Source organism: Ranitomeya variabilis, chromosome 3 (genome assembly GCF_051348905.1).
Source record: "Ranitomeya variabilis isolate aRanVar5 chromosome 3, aRanVar5.hap1, whole genome shotgun sequence".
Lineage (NCBI taxonomy): Eukaryota > Metazoa > Chordata > Amphibia > Anura > Dendrobatidae > Ranitomeya > Ranitomeya variabilis.
Genome location: NC_135234.1, coordinates 338,180,768 through 338,197,039, shown reverse-complemented (window position 1 = coordinate 338,197,039; position 16,272 = coordinate 338,180,768). Strand labels below are relative to the sequence as shown.

Here is a 16,272-nt window from a genome sequence, read left to right as displayed (position 1 = left end):
CAGACTGAGCGTACCAACCAGACGCTGGAACAATATCTAAGATGCTATGTCAGCCATCTCCAGGATGATTGGTTGGAGTTGTTGCCGTTAGCCGAATTTTCATATAATAATTCTCAGAGTGCCTCCACTAAATTTACACCTTTCTTTGCCAATCTGGGTTATCATCCGTGTATTTTACCTAGGTCTCCAATTAATTCTCCGGTTCCAGCACTGGAGGAAAGGCTGACTGCGATGAGACAAAATCTGGAGGTTCTGAAGGAATCCCTGACCACGGCTCAAGAACGTTATAAGAGATCGGCTGATAGATTCCGTAAACCTGTACCCATGTTCAAGGTAGGAGATTCCGTGTGGTTAGCAACTAAGAATCTGAAGTTAAATGTTCCTTCACAAAAACTTGGACAGAAATTCATTGGCCCTTTCAAGATCAACGGTATTGTGAGCTCTGTGGCCTGCCGGCTGAAGCTACCTAGGACAATGAAGGTACACCCAGTTTTTCATGTATCTTTACTAAAGCCTGTATCTCCTAATACCTTCCAGGGACGTGTTGTGCCACCTCCGCAGCCTGTGGTGATTGATGGGCAAGAACAATTCGTGGTGGAGGAAATTATTGATTCCAGGATTCGCAGGAATCGGCTCCAATATCTGATCAGTTGGCAGGGATATATCCCCCTGAGGAAGACTCTTGGGAACCTGTGGAAAACATCAATGCCCAACAGAAGATTTCTCGTTTTCATCAGAGATTCCCTGAGAAACCAGGTCCAGGATCGTCCTGAGGCCGCTTCTAAGGAGGGAGTAATGTCAGGACTCTGAACATTTTTTACCTTTTGTGCATTACTGCCCTTTTCCAACATGGTGTCTTTGGTCTCATGTGCATTTGTCTTCCTGCTATAAAACTCCACCCCAGCCTTCAGTCTGTGCTAGATTATTCTGCTTTGCATCCAGCTCCTGATTACTCCCTGGCCTTGCACCTGCACCTGCTCCTGTGAACCTGTGTTGGAGATCCTGCCACTCTGCTCTGAGTTCCTGCTGCATACACCAGTGTTCAGTAATCCTCCTTCATCTGCTGCTCGTGTTACTTCCATCTGCATTTGCTGGACATGTAAGCTGTTTCTGCTCTGCAAAACCTGAGACTATTAACCAGGCCTCCCTGGTTGAGCTAAGATATGATTTGAACTGCCTAATAGCATATCTATCTGTGTCTGGACTAAGTCAAGGATCTATTCGTGTCAAGTTTCCTCAAGTATAACTGTGCTTCATAGACTTTCTGTTTGTTTGCATCTACCTCTGAAGTTTCCTATTGACTACTAAGCTGCGTTTATTATTTGCACCAAGTGTTGTGGACTTGAGTTTCTCTCTGCACTTGCTTGAATCACCGTGTGATAATATAAACTTTACCACTTATAAAACTGTGTCCTGTTGTCTTGTTCCACGCAAAGAGTCTCCTGAATTATCCCCTATAATTATTACACCCACCACCATTGCCCATCACCTCCATCATTGCCTCCCCACCTTCACTGCCTATCACCTCCATTGCCTATCACCTCCACCATTGCCCATCACCTCCATAATTGCCTCCCCCACCACCATCATTGCCCATCACCTCCATCATTGCCTCTCCACCCTCACTGGCTATCACCACCATCACTGCCCATCACCTCCATCATTGCCTCCCCACCATCATTGCCCATCACCTCCATTGCCTATCACCTCCATCATTGCTTCCCCCACCAACATCATTGCCCATCACCTCCATCATTGCCTATCACCTCCATCATTGCCCATCACCTCCATCATTGCCTCCCCACCATCATTGCCTATCACCTCCATTGCCTGTCACCTCTATCATTGCCCATCACCTTCATCATTGCCTCCCCCACCTCTATCATTGCCCATCACCTCCATCATTACCCATCACCTCCATCATTGCCTCCCCCACCACCATCATTGCCCATCACCTCCATCGTTGCCTCCACACCATCATTGCCTATCACCTCCATGGTCTATCACCTCCATCATTGCCCATCACCTCCATCATTGCCTCCCCCACCACCATTACTGCCCATCACCTCCATCATTGCCTCCCCACCATCATTGCCCATCACCTCCTTCATTGCCTCTCCCCACCACCATCATTGCCTATCACCTCCATCATTGCCCATCACCTCCATCATTGCCTCCCCACCATCATTGCCTATCACCTCCATTGCCTGTCACCTCCATCACTGCCCATCACCTCCATCATTGCCTCCCCCACCTCCATCATTGCCCATCACCTCCATCATTGTCCATCACCTCCATAATTGTCTCCCCCACCACCATCATTACCCATCACCTCCATCATTGTCTCCCCCCACCAATATCATTGTCCTTCACCATGACACACACACACCTCACCGCACCTCATCACACACACACACACGCAGGTACACAGACACACACACACGCAGGCACACACACACGCAGGCACAGACACACTCTCACATACACACACGCAGGCACACACACAGACACGCAGGCACACAGCACAGCTAACCTCCCTGCAACAGCAGCCTCTTCCTCGCTGGAAGCTTTCTGACTGAGACAGCACGCTGGATGATGACGTCATCCAGCTGGGCTGTCTCAGACAGGAAGCAGGACGCCGGGAGGTGAGCTGAGCTGCTCTGTGAGTCTGTGTGCCTGCGTGTGTGTATGTGTGCGGTGCTGTCTGTGTGCGGTGCTTTGTGTGTGTGTGGTGCTTTGTGAGTGTGTGTGTGGTGGTGCGGCTTTACATGCGGGCAGTGTTAGCTGCAGCCTGCGGCTAACGCTGCCTGCTATTAAAGAGAAATGGTATTCACACCTCTTCACGCCCATAGGGGTGTGGGGAAGCATGAATATTCATTTGACTTTAGCAGTGGGGACAGGATCCTGTCTCCAGCTGCTGCTACTGGCACAGGGCAGGCCCCCTTGACTCAGGGGCCCCATAGCCACTGGCTGGGGCCCCTGGAGCAGTGGGGCCCTAGGCAGCTGCTGGCCAGTATGCCAGCAGGTGTCAGTGCCTGGGCCCACCGGAGAATCCTCCGGTTCTCCGGTGGGCCAGTCCGAGCCGGCATGAAAGAACTGCAGGACGGAACCAAGGGGAAGGAAGGAAGCAAAAGCATCTTACATGCAGGTTTTCTTGGGGTGACATCTGGAGTGCAAACAATTTTGAAAATGTATTGTATCTGGCAAGTTTATTTACTTTAGGATTTTAAGTCACTGAGCTATGATTGATATTGTGGAAATATCACTTTAATGCTCTAAATAGAATGGTTTGCTTTACTATTCTTTGTAGTAGAAAAGAAACAGAAACCTGGCATGGCCTACTTGAAGTCAAAGGGATCTGTCGGATCCATTCTAAAAGTGGAGCGGCAGGTATTGATGAAGCGGAAATAACATTTTTTATTTGAATAGTTTAATGCCACCTCAATCATTAGCAGTCTGTTCTGCATGTAGACCAACACAAGAGAAGACATACATAACTAATCTATGCAAATCACTTCAGGCCAGCTCTAGCTGACGACTTTTCAGTGGGGAGAGATGGCGGTTGGTGGTGCGGTTGAAGGTGTCCACTGTTGCAACATACTGCCCCGCAGGAAGGGTGAGCTTTCGACGACTATCTACACACTTCTTATCGAGAGAAAGAGAATTTTCCTTACACTTGATGTCGGCTTCTATACGAGCAAGATGTTTGTAGAGAGCATCCAGAGCATCCCTGCAGGAACAGAATGGATTAATTCAGTTATACTAATTTTTAAAGGCTTTGGAGGTAACTGAGAATGACTGTGTGCAGTTTTTTCCTGACTAGGATTCCTTCAGAACAAAAGTGGAAATGATTATAAGGGCCACCCATCAGTAATAGTGCACAGAGCATCGCAATAACACAAAGTCTTATAGTTTAATTATCAGTGGATCCTATGATATTCAGTCCCTGTCTATGGCCACAATCTCTGGCACAATTTTAGTATTTTTGATTGTTTTGCTTATTTACATGTGGTAAGTACTATTAGGATCACCCATTATTATCATTTATTTTAAAGAACAATTCTTGTGTGTAAATGCATACTATGTACTACATGTACGGTGGGGAAAATAAGTATTTGATACACTGCCAATTTTGCACGTTTTCCCACCAACAAAATGCAGAGGTCTGTAATTTTTATCGTAGGGACACTTCAACTCTGAGAGACAGAATCTAAAAAATAAAAACCAGAAAATCACATTGTATGATTTTTATATAATTAATTTGTATTTTATTGCATGAAATAAGTATTTGATACAATAGAAAAACAACTTAATATTTGGTACAGAAACCTTTGTTTGCAATTACAGAGGTAATATGTTTCCTGTAGTTCTTGGCCAAGTTTGCATGCACTGCAGCAGGGATTTTGGCCCACTCCTCCATGCAGATCTTCTTCAGATTTTTCAGGTTTAAGGCCGTTGCTGGGCAACATTGAGTTTCAGCTCCCTTCAAAGATTTTCTATTGGGTTCAGGTCTGATGACTGGCTAGGACACTCCAGGACCTTTAAATGCTTCTTACGGAGCCACTCCTTAGTTGACCTGGCTGTGTGTTTTAGGTCATTGCCATGATGGAAGACCCAGCCACAACCCCTCATCAATGCTCTTACTGAGGGAAGGAGGTTGTTGGCCAAAATCTCACAATACATGACCCCAACCATCCTCCCGGTGCAGTTTTCCTGTCCCTTTTGCAAAAAAGCACTCCTCAAAGTATGATGTTTTCCCCCACTCCCACCATACTTCATGGTGGGATGGTGTTCTTGGAGTTGTACTCATCCTTCATCTTCCTACAAACAAGGCAAGTGGAGTTGATATGAAAAATTTCTAATTTTGTCTCATCTGACCACATGACCTCTTTTTATGCCTCCCCTGGATCATTCAGATGGTCATGGAAGAACTTCAAACAGGCCTAGACATGTGCTGGCGTGAGAAGGGGGACCTTACGTGCCCTGCAGGATTTTAATCCACAACATAGTGTGTTACTAACGGTAATGTTTGAGGCTGTGGTCCCCACTCTTTTCAGGTCATTGACCAGGTCCTCCCATGTAGTTTTGGGCTAATTCCTGACCTTTCTCAGAATCATCCTTACACCACGAGGAAAGATCTTGTGCAGCGCCCCAGAGTCCTGGTCGTTGCAGTATCATGGCTCAGCCACTAAGGGGGGGGCCATGGTGCGTTCGATGGCACTGAAGGAGTTCTCTGAGCAGGTATCACAGTCACCAATACATTTCACAGCTGGGCCTCCGGGGGGAGCTAAGGGTGCTATTCATTAGGCCACTCCCCACCATAGTGGGTAAACTGGGGGTCAGGCAGGAAGTTAGAAGAGAACGCTGACGGGATTGAACGGAGCAACACCCTGTGGCAGGGGGTGTTGTGAAGGGAGAGACTGTAGGGTCTCTGCCAGGGGTGGGATCCTGGCAGAGGCTTGGCATTGAAAGAACGTAACGGGTCCGCGCAGGCTCCTGGAAGCGGCGGGACTCAAGAAAGGACTAGAAGCGAGATAGATTGTGCTGAGTGAGAAACGAAATCAAGCGAAAGGAGATACCAGTGAGGGTTGTGCTGAAAGAGGCAGCACCTTACTGAGGCGCACTACCGGTGGCCGGAACGCCGAGGAGGTAAAGAGTTTCAAGCCATACCTCAGACCTACGGCAGGGCAGTTAGCTTTAGGCGGACTGTCTCACGCATCACCCAGGAAGGCAAAAGGGGGGTACCAACAGGAGAGGGGCGCAGATAGAGTCCCGGAAGATCTCCGAGCCTCCCCGTCATACGGGTGCGTTCCTACCATAGTATCTGGAGGGACGAGGAAGATCATTGCGAATTAAGTTGTTGTGAGGGAACACGAGAAACAGACACAACAGTTGTGGGGTACTTTCCGTAAGCACAGCAGGGAAGGACTGCAACACATAGCGCTAGAAGGAAGGCACCGATTTCCACCTGCAAGGAGAGCTCTGGAAGTGCCATTGGACCGGCCGGACTTGCGCAGCCTGGTGAGCCGTATTCTGGACTGAGGACCCAGAGAGCTTCAGTAAAGAGGTAAAGAGACTGCAACCTGGTGTCCTCGTTATTTACCGCGACCTGCACCCCACAACTGCACCGCTACACCGTTACTACACCACTTATTGCACCGGACGTCCCCCACTGACAGGCAGGGCCACGGACCGGGTCTAGCCACCGTGACAACCCCAGGACTGAGACCTAGAGGCCCGGCTCCGGGTACCCCTCGGCCCTGCGGCGGTGTGGGGGCGCTCCAACTTGGCGTCACGAACAGGATCTACTTAAGCCTGAAGAATCAGGTCATGTGTGCCTAGAGACTGTGATTTATTGTGCTTGGACTGTACTTTATTGCAAAGACTGTGCTGCGCCATTTACCGCCAAAAGTTCCCGCCAAAACCGCCGCCATTACAGCGCTGAGGAGAGCGCAGGAGAAGAAGAAGGGCGTGGAAGTGGGCGTGAACAAGCTGAAGAGCGCGAAAGACAATGGCCGCCCAGTCTAAATATCTCGGCCCCTTGAGGACGTGTCCGTCAGCAGCCGAGATCCGCCTCCTGATCCTTAATAGTGGGCAGAGACAACGAAAACGAAACCGCCCACGAAGAAGGGAGCGGGAAAAGGACCAGGAAGAAGGAGCGAGCGACATGGAGGACGCCATGGCGAGCCGCCCGGAGCCGGAGCGTGGGGTCGGAGCAGAGGACTCCCCCAGCCACCCGGAGGGGCACCGCAACCAGGCCTCCACCGCTGATGCTGAATTCCTGCAGGCCGGAGTGGACGAGCTCAACGACCGACCCCGGCGGACGCAGCTGAGCACCGAGGCCGGGTGGAAGAAGGCCATCATCAGGAGCCTCACCGGACATCTGTCAGCAGCCTCATCTGGTCCGGAGCAGGGAAGAAGTCCCAGCGCTCCGAAGCTGGAAAGCAAGGCCCTGCCGGAAAGCGAGGTGCTGCAAGCAGAGATGACAGCGGCGCAGAACAAGGCCCTGCAGCCAGCGTTCCAGACCCCAGCGGAGACGGAGCAGACCGGCACCGGAGGGACCGCATCTGAAGCAGGTAGGAAGAGCCACCCTGCCCTGACGACCGACACCACCCCAGCGACTGCTAGTGCCACAGCTGCTGACTCCGTTCCAGTGACTGATCTTGCAGCAGCCGCTACCTCTGCTGCAGCAGATGCCCATACTCAAGCTGCACAGACCTCCATCGCTGCGCATGATTTAATCGTACATGAAAGACGGATTGACGGCGTTTGTCCAGCACTGGGTGTAACCCTGGACCTCACTTTGCCCAGGCCAAGAAGGGTTAAGTGCCAGGTGCAGCCCTGGAAGCCGTCCAACTAAACCTCGATACCATGGAAAATGTAAATAGTTAACTGTTCATTCCTTTAACTGTTCCTGTTTGCTACTAAACCCGTCTAGGGTTAAAGGTGACCCCTTGTTGATCCGGGGCCACTATTGTTGTTCTCAAAGTTTTGCACAAGTTTAAAGAAAAAAAAAAAGAACTGCAGAAATCATGGACTGTGCATGATTCGAACTTCCCTTGTAAATAGTTTGCACCTTCTTAAAGGTGCTCCCTACTGGTTTTAGCCAAAGACACTTTGCGAAGATATTTGCCCTATTGGTTTGAGCCAAAAGACACTTTGCGAAGATTCCTTCTCTACTGGTTTTAGTTAAAGACACTTTGCGAAGAAACCTTTCCTACTAGTCCTAGTTAAAGACACTTTGTGAAGATCCCGGGCTGGAACTTTGCATAAGACTGGTAGGCTGAGAAGACGAGCTACCTCAGAAAGACTTGGTCCCCTCTTAAAGGGGATGTGACGAAGTAAATTTGAAAGAGATACTGTTACCGAACAGTAATGTGATAATGATGCCTTGAAAAAGAAAATGTAACTGTTTTACATGCCGAGTTATATGTGTTGAAGTTGTTGAAATGTGAAATCTGAATAATGTTTTGTAGAAAGGAAAGATGCAGAGAGCCCGTAGGGGTAGATGTAGAAGCCTGCATAGTTGAAAGTAAAAGAAGTAATAATGAGGGTGAGGATAGAAGGTAAACCCTGCGTCCCCATTGAAAAGTTACTTTATTGCTAAGGACAGAGAGTGAACCCGTAGGGGTTAGAGAGTGAGTCCTTAAAGGGGCCGAGTAGAGCAGGCTCAGAGTTCTTCAACCGAAAGGAATGTTATGTCTATACTGTGTATAGTAGCGAAAGGCAGTAGGCCCTGGCTGAACAGGGCGGTCCTGTAGAAGAAAGGAGAGGCAGTAGGCCTGGTGCCGTAGGGACAGGCGGTCCTGCAGGTTCACAAGAAGGAGAATGTAAAGTTGAAATGCCTTATAATGTGATTATAGGAAGGCCTTTGATAGACTAAGAGTGTGAGTTTCTTAAAGGCAATGTTAAGTTATTGTTCCAAAAATTGCATTAAGTAGAATACCCGGTTGGGTAACAGAAGTTATTTATGCTCTGTAATTTATAATGATGATTATGTTTGTAACGTTAAAAGTGTCCTCACCTCCCATAAAGGGAAGCTTACTTAAGTATACTTACTGTTATTTGCACTCAACAAAATTGTATGTCTTTTTGCTAACCTGTATTGTTGTTTTTCTTCCCAGTCCCGGAGTACTGTGTTTAACCAGGGGGGAGTGCAGCGCCCCAGAGTCCTGGTCGTTGCAGTATCATGGCTCAGCCACTAAGGGGGGGCCATGGTGCGTTCGATGGCACTGAAGGAGTTCTCTGAGCAGGTATCACAGTCACCAATACATTTCACAGCTGGGCCTCCGGGGGGAGCTAAGGGTGCTATTCATTAGGCCACTCCCCACCATAGTGGGTAAACTGGGGGTCAGGCAGGAAGTTAGAAGAGAACGCTGACGGGATTGAACGGAGCAACACCCTGTGGCAGGGGGTGTTGTGAAGGGAGAGACTGTAGGGTCTCTGCCAGGGGTGGGATCCTGGCAGAGGCTTGGCATTGAAAGAACGTAACGGGTCCGCGCAGGCTCCTGGAAGCGGCGGGACTCAAGAAAGGACTAGAAGCGAGATAGATTGTGCTGAGTGAGAAACGAAATCAAGCGAAAGGAGATACCAGTGAGGGTTGTGCTGAAAGAGGCAGCACCTTACTGAGGCGCACTACCGGTGGCCGGAACGCCGAGGAGGTAAAGAGTTTCAAGCCATACCTCAGACCTACGGCAGGGCAGTTAGCTTTAGGCGGACTGTCTCACGCATCACCCAGGAAGGCAAAAGGGGGGTACCAACAGGAGAGGGGCGCAGATAGAGTCCCGGAAGATCTCCGAGCCTCCCCGTCATACGGGTGCGTTCCTACCATAGTATCTGGAGGGACGAGGAAGATCATTGCGAATTAAGTTGTTGTGAGGGAACACGAGAAACAGACACAACAGTTGTGGGGTACTTTCCGTAAGCACAGCAGGGAAGGACTGCAACACATAGCGCTAGAAGGAAGGCACCGATTTCCACCTGCAAGGAGAGCTCTGGAAGTGCCATTGGACCGGCCGGACTTGCGCAGCCTGGTGAGCCGTATTCTGGACTGAGGACCCAGAGAGCTTCAGTAAAGAGGTAAAGAGACTGCAACCTGGTGTCCTCGTTATTTACCGCGACCTGCACCCCACAACTGCACCGCTACACCGTTACTACACCACTTATTGCACCGGACGTCCCCCACTGACAGGCAGGGCCACGGACCGGGTCTAGCCACCGTGACAACCCCAGGACTGAGACCTAGAGGCCCGGCTCCGGGTACCCCTTGGCCCTGCGGCGGTGTGGGGGCGCTCCACTTGCATGAAGCCCAAGATCGAGGAAGACTAACAGTCATCTTGTGTTTCTTCCATTGTTTAATAATTGTGTCAACAGTTGTTGCCTTCTCACCAAGCTGCTTGCTTATTGTCCTGTAGCCCATCCCAGCCATGTTAAGGTCTCCAGTTTTCACCCTGGTGTCCTCAGACAGCTCTATGGTCTTGGCCATGGTGGAGAGGTTGGAGTGTGATTGATCATGTGTGGACAGGTGTCTTTTATACAGGTAACGAGTTCAAACAGGTGTAATTAATACAGGTAATAAGTGTAACATAGCAAGGCTTCTTAAGGAAAAACTAAGAGGTCTGTGAGAGCCAGAATTTTTATTTTTAGATTCTATCTTTCACACTTGAAGTGTACCTAAGATAAAAATTACAGACCTTTCCATTCTTTGTAGGCGGAAAAACTTGCAAAATTGGCAGTGTATCAAATACTTATTTTCCTCACTGTATAAACAATTATGGTTGAAAATGTTTGCACCCTTGAAATTGTTCCAGAAAATTAAGTATTTTTCCCAGCAAATGATTGCAATTACACGTTTTGTTATACACATTTGTTTTGTTTGTGTGCTTTGGAACAGCACAAAAAAAACTGAAAACAGGCAAATTAGACATAATTTCACGCAAAACCCCAAAAATAGGTTGGACAAAATTGTTTGCACCTTTCCAAAATTGTGGGTAAACAACTCTGTTTCAAGCATGTGATGCTCATTCAAACTCAAGTTGTGGCAAGTAACAGGTGTGGGCAATATGAAAACTACATCTGAAACCAGATAAAAAGGAGAGAAGTTGACTCAATCTTTGCATTGTGTGTGCAACATTAAGCATGGGGAACAGAAAGAGGAAAAGAGAACTGTCTGAGGACTTGAGAACCAAAATTGTTGAACAATATCAACAATCTCAAGACTACAAGTCCGTCTCCAGAGATCTTGATGTTCCTTTGTCCACTGTTCACAACACAATCAAGAAGTTTACACCCCATGGCAATGGTTAGCATTGCAGCCTTGCAGCGCTGGAGTCCTGGGTTCAAATCCCACAAAGGACAACATCTGCAAGGAGTTTGTATGTTCTCCCCATGTTTGCGTGAGTTTCCTCCGGGTTCTCCGGTTTCCTTCCACATTCCAAAGACATACTGATAGGGAATTTAGATTGTGAGCCCCATCGGGAACAGCGATGATAATGTGTGCAAACTGTAAAGCGCTGCGGAATATGTTAGCGCTATATAAAAATAAAGATTATTATTATATGGCATTTAGTCTGTGAAGCACTGCTCTTATTTGACCCATAATAGCCATGTCACTATCCTAAACCACATCTCTTCTGGACAAGATCATGCATGTTTATAGTGACTTCATGAGCTAGGCCAGTTGCACACGATACAGAAGTGGCAGTGCTTTGGAAGCATCGCATGATCACTGTGTCCAAAGTGCTGGCGTCTATTGAACGCAGGTGAATCCGCATGTGCTCACAGATTCACCAAGTCCAATACATTCTATTATTGAAATTTCTCTCACGGAAGACTAGCGTCACCGCGGGTGAGCCGTGGGCATCTGTGGATGCATAGTGGGCATGGGATTTCTTGAAATCCCTTCCACTATGCTGAAACATCTGGACGCTGAACAAGTACGTAGCGTCCAACACGCAACGTTTACTGATCGACTGCAAATACCCCTAGGGTCTTCTCGGGGATAAAAGTTATCCCCTATACATGGGTAGGAATAACTTTCCAATTGCTGGGGGTCCAACAGCCATGGCACCCACCAATCCTGAGAACTTGGGCTCTGAAAAGCCCTGTCTGAATGGAGTGGATGTTGATTATGCATACTACCACTCCATTAATCCTTAATGGAAGAGCCAGAGATTGCCAAGTGCAGCGCTCAGATGATTTTAGGCACTTCTATGAGAAAGAATGGAGATTAGAATGAATGAGCCAGTGCTTTACAAAGCCCATTCTCTCAAGATCACCGGGAGCCATGGCGGTCGGACCCACAGCAATCCACTATCTTTTGGATAGGAGATACCGTAACTTTGAAATTTTAGAACAAGCCTTTACACATATTTTACAAGTACATGTTCAAGAGAAATTGGAACTGTTTAAAGGCATGCTGCTTTTGTACATTAGAGATTATCTCCAAAAGGCATTTTTTATGCATTATCTACAGTCTTGAAGCAGCAGAGTATATTTCATGTTAATGTGCAAATGATATAGATGTAACATGGTAGATCCCGCAGCGTTGTTTAGCTTTTACTAATGTATGCGTAATGAAAACATGCCATTGTATAGCAGTGGGAAGGTGACTATAATAATAATAATAACAGTGATAATATTTTTAAAAAATGTAGTAAAGGTAATAATTATAATTAGACAACTCTAAGGAGGGGTTTTCATACTGCAGGAGTTGTATGTTGATTAAACACCCCCAGCATATGGGTTTGATTTTGTACACATGATCCGGCTGCAGCAAGGAAAACAGCCAACGACCCATTAATAATTAAAGGTGTTTTCAGATTTTGGAAAATCACTGTCCCCTGGCTGCACTTTGTTTTAAGAGATCAAACTGTTGTTTACTTATCGTCCCTCGGTTCAGCACTGAGTCCGCAATGCTGCTCCTAGAGAGTGTTACTGTGTGCAGCGGCAAGGTCACGTCAACACCGCTGCAGCCAATCAGTGAGCTCAGTGGCTTGTCCTGTGAGCCCCAGAGGTCAATTATTGCCTGCAGACAATTACAGACCCAAGCGGTAAGCAGTGGAGACTCAGTGCTGGGCCCACGGAAGAGGAGTTAGGCAGAATTTGTTTATTTTGAAAACAAACTACCATACACCAGGGAAGAGAGTGTTTCAGAAATCTGAAAAACCCTTTAAGATGCCATACAAATAGTAAGCTTATATCACTAAGGGTGAATTCCAACGCTGCTGATTTTGTTGCAGATACTTCTGTGACTGAAAATCAGTTGCAATTATCTGAATTGGCTGTGTTAAATGTAGGGGACAGTTTCTGAACTTTCTGCAAACAAAATCCACAGTGTGTGAATTCTCTCTAGCAGGACTTGACATAAATCATTAAACAGTGAGACTTCCGGTGTATCTAGTAGTGGGGTCAGTAATGGCATGTGGTAACAGAAACTTACTGTGATTGTGCCAGCTTTTGTTTCAGAGCAGCAATAGTACCCTCTAGCTGATGGACCTCATCTGTCAGCCCATACTGCACCTACAGTATAAGTGAAAAATGTTATAGCATGGCATTACATGCTGCTGTCAGTGCTACATAGGCATGGTCTCCCCCATATTCATCTGTCCACAAGGAGAAAAAATATCCCATCAATGCCATGTCGGAGGCCTTTCACTCAGCCAAAACAGACCTCCTGCTTTGTACTGATAAGGGGCAAACACCCCAAAACATGTGTCTGTACATGGAGTGTCTGCTTTAGATTATCCTTAAGGCTGAGTCACACATAACGAGATATCGTTAACGATATCGTTGCAACGTCACGCTTTTGGTGACGTAGCAACGATCCCGCTAACGATCTCGTTATATGTGACAGCGACCAACGATCAGGCCCCTGCTGGGAGATCGTTGGTCGATGGGAATGATCAGGACCTTTTTTTGGTCGTTGATCACCCGCTGTCATCGCTGGATCGGCGTGTGTGACGCCGAGCCAGCGATGTGTTCACTTGTAACCAGGGTAAATATCGAGTTACTAAGCGCAGGGCCGCGCTTAGTAACCCGATATTTACCCTGGTTACCATTGTAAAAGTTAAAAAAAAAACAGTACATACTCACATTCTGATGTCTGTCAAGTCCCCCGCCGGCGTCCACAGGGTTAAAACTGCTTTCGGCAGGAGCGCTGCTAATATGCACGCGCTGCTGCCGAGAACTTCCCTGCACTGACTGTGTCAGCGCCAGCCGTAAAGCAGAACACAGCGGTGACGTCACCGCTGTTACTGCCGGCACTGACACATTCAGTGAAGGGAAGTTCTCGGCAGCAGCGCGTGCATATTAGCAGCGCTCTTGTCGAAAGCAGTTTTAACCCTGTGGACGCCAGGGGACGTGACAGACATCAGAATGTGAGTATGTAGTGTTTTTTTTTTTACTTTTACAATGGTAACCAGGGTAAATATCGGGTTACTAAGCGTGGCCCTGCACTTAGTAACCCGATGTTTACCCTGGTTACCCGGGTGCTGCAGGGGGACTTCGGCATCGTTGAAGACAGTTTCAACGATGCCGAAGTCGTTCCCCTGATCGTTGGTCGCTGGAGAGAGCTGTCTGTGTGACAGCTCCCCAGCGACGACACAACGACTTACCAACGATCACGGCCAGGTCGTATCGCTGGTCGTGATCGTTGGTAAGTCGTTTAGTGTAACGGTACCTTTAGTCATGTGGCAAGGCTTGCTAAAAGGTCAATATTGACTTTTAGAATTGCTAAATCCAATAGGTGGTGCTAGAGTTCCAGTCCTCTTCCTCTCTAAGGAGGCTATTTTCATGTTGACATTCCAAGAGGAGGGTTGATTGGCCTATAAGCTTCCTTATGCCAACTTGGCACTCTCCACAGGGAGAAACGCTACCCATTAGATCCTCTGTTAGAGGCCTCTCAACAAGCTTAATCAGACCCCCTGCTTTGCACTGATGAAGGTCAAGCACCCCTAAACACATGCCTGAAAATGGAGTATCTGGTTTGGCTTCTTACCTTAAGTCATACAGCAAGGGAACCTGTCATGCCCTCAAATGCTATTAATCTGTACATTAACCCATTATGTGCAAGTTAATATCATGTAGGAACATGACAGGTTCTAAATTTAGGATTGCTACATCCAAGAAGCAGCACTAGAGTTCAAGCTCGCTACCTCTCTAGTTCAATAGTTCAAGAGACTATATGCCCACATTCACTATTACACAAGTCTTACCGTGTCCCTACAAAGGTCTATGTTTGGTCTGTATGTACGGGTCTCAAGTCGTGTGTGGGCCAGTTTTAAAGGCCCACTCTTGTCTCTTAGATCTTTTTCTAAACGTCTTATGTCTTCCTCCAATTCTGCAATCTCATCTTTGGTCTATTTAAAAAAAATTCATGTAAAACAACAATCAATCAGAAGAAATTATATTTTTCCAACACTCATTATTAGTAAAGGGAAATTTTTTACGGTTATAAACTTATAGACTTATATATACTTACTGTATACATCAAATTTTAAAGGGAACCGGTCACCCTGTTTTTTGAAGATGAGCTAAAAATACCGTTAAATAGGGGCAGAGCTGGGCGTTACATTAGTGTCTTTTGTGTGCCTTTATTACCCACCTAAGCTGCCGAAATACCTTTGTAAAGTCGCCGTTTTCTGCTGTCACTCACGCTGGTCTGGTCCTATGGGCGTGGTGACAGCGCTGTTTCTCCCCCAGAAACCTGCTCATCATTACGTTGGTGGCGTAGTGGTGTGCGCATGTCCAAAGCGAAGATCCACTGCCCAGGAGATTCCAAACAGCGCGGTCTTCGCTATTCGCCGTTTACCGGTGGGCGCGGCCATCTTTCCTGTGGCCGCGTGTGCGCAGATGGAGCGCTCTGCTGCCCGGGGCTTCAGGAAAATGGCCGCGGGATTCCGCGCATGCGCAGATGGAGAGGGAGGGGGAGAAACAGCGCTGTCACCACGCCCATATGACCAGACCAGCGTGAGTGACAGCAGAAAACGGCGACTTTACAAAGGTATTTCGGCAGCTTAGGTAGGTTATAAAGGCACACAAAGACACTAATGTAACGCCCAGCTCTGCCCCTATTTAACGGTATTTTTAGCTCATCTTCAAAAAACGGGGTGACAGGTGCCCTTTAATGCTAAAATATTTTTCAAAAAAATGTTTTGTAATTTGTTTCATATTGCATACTATTAAAATTGAGAAATCCTGCAGTACAACACTGACTACTGGGGCTATTCTAGATTTATTATTCCTGTTCTTTTGGGAAACCTACATACAGTGCTCTGCGAAAGTATTCAGCTCCCTGGAACTTTTCAACGTTTTCCCACATATCATGCTTCAATCATAAAGATACCAAATGTAAATTTTTGGTATAAAAATCAACAACAAGTGGAACACAATTGTGAAGTTGAACGAAATTTATTGGTTATTTTAAATTTTTGTGGAAATTCAAAAACTGAAAAGTGGGGCATGCAATATTATTCGGCTCCTTTACTTTCAGTGCTGCAAACTCACTTCAGAAGTTCATTGTGGATCTCTGAATGATCTAATGCTGTCCTAAATGCATAATGATGATAAATATAATCCACCTGTGTGTAATCTAGTCTAAGTATAAATGCACCTGCTCTGTGACAGTCTCAGGGTTCTGTTTGAACCACAGAGAGCATCATGAAGACCAAAGAACACAACAGGCAGGTCTGTGATACTGTTGTGGAGAAGTTTAAAGCCGGATTTGGATACAAAATGATTTCAAAAACTTTAAACATCCCAAGGAGCACTCTG

The 16,272-nt window shown here is 47.1% G+C and overlaps 1 protein-coding gene and 1 long non-coding RNA gene across 4 annotated transcripts in view; one reads left to right on the top strand and one right to left on the bottom strand.

Annotated features, from left to right (window-relative positions):
- The window catches only part of LOC143815974 (uncharacterized), a 241,873-nt gene that overhangs the window by 14,492 nt on the left and 211,109 nt on the right, over positions 1 to 16,272 (top strand). The gene's annotated exons all lie outside the window — the stretch shown is intronic.
- Positions 3,421 to 16,272, bottom strand: part of TEKT2 (tektin 2) — a 67,479-nt gene continuing 54,627 nt past the window's right edge. For all 3 annotated transcript variants that reach the window (XM_077295823.1, XM_077295822.1, XM_077295824.1), the window contains 3 exons: positions 14,715 to 14,858; positions 12,941 to 13,020; positions 3,421 to 3,730 (listed from right to left, as the gene is read on the bottom strand). In XM_077295823.1, coding sequence (XP_077151938.1) covers positions 3,517 to 3,730; positions 12,941 to 13,020; positions 14,715 to 14,858 — 438 coding nt within the window. In that variant the 3' untranslated portion in view covers positions 3,421 to 3,516. The remainder of the gene's footprint in view (positions 3,731 to 12,940; positions 13,021 to 14,714; positions 14,859 to 16,272) is intronic.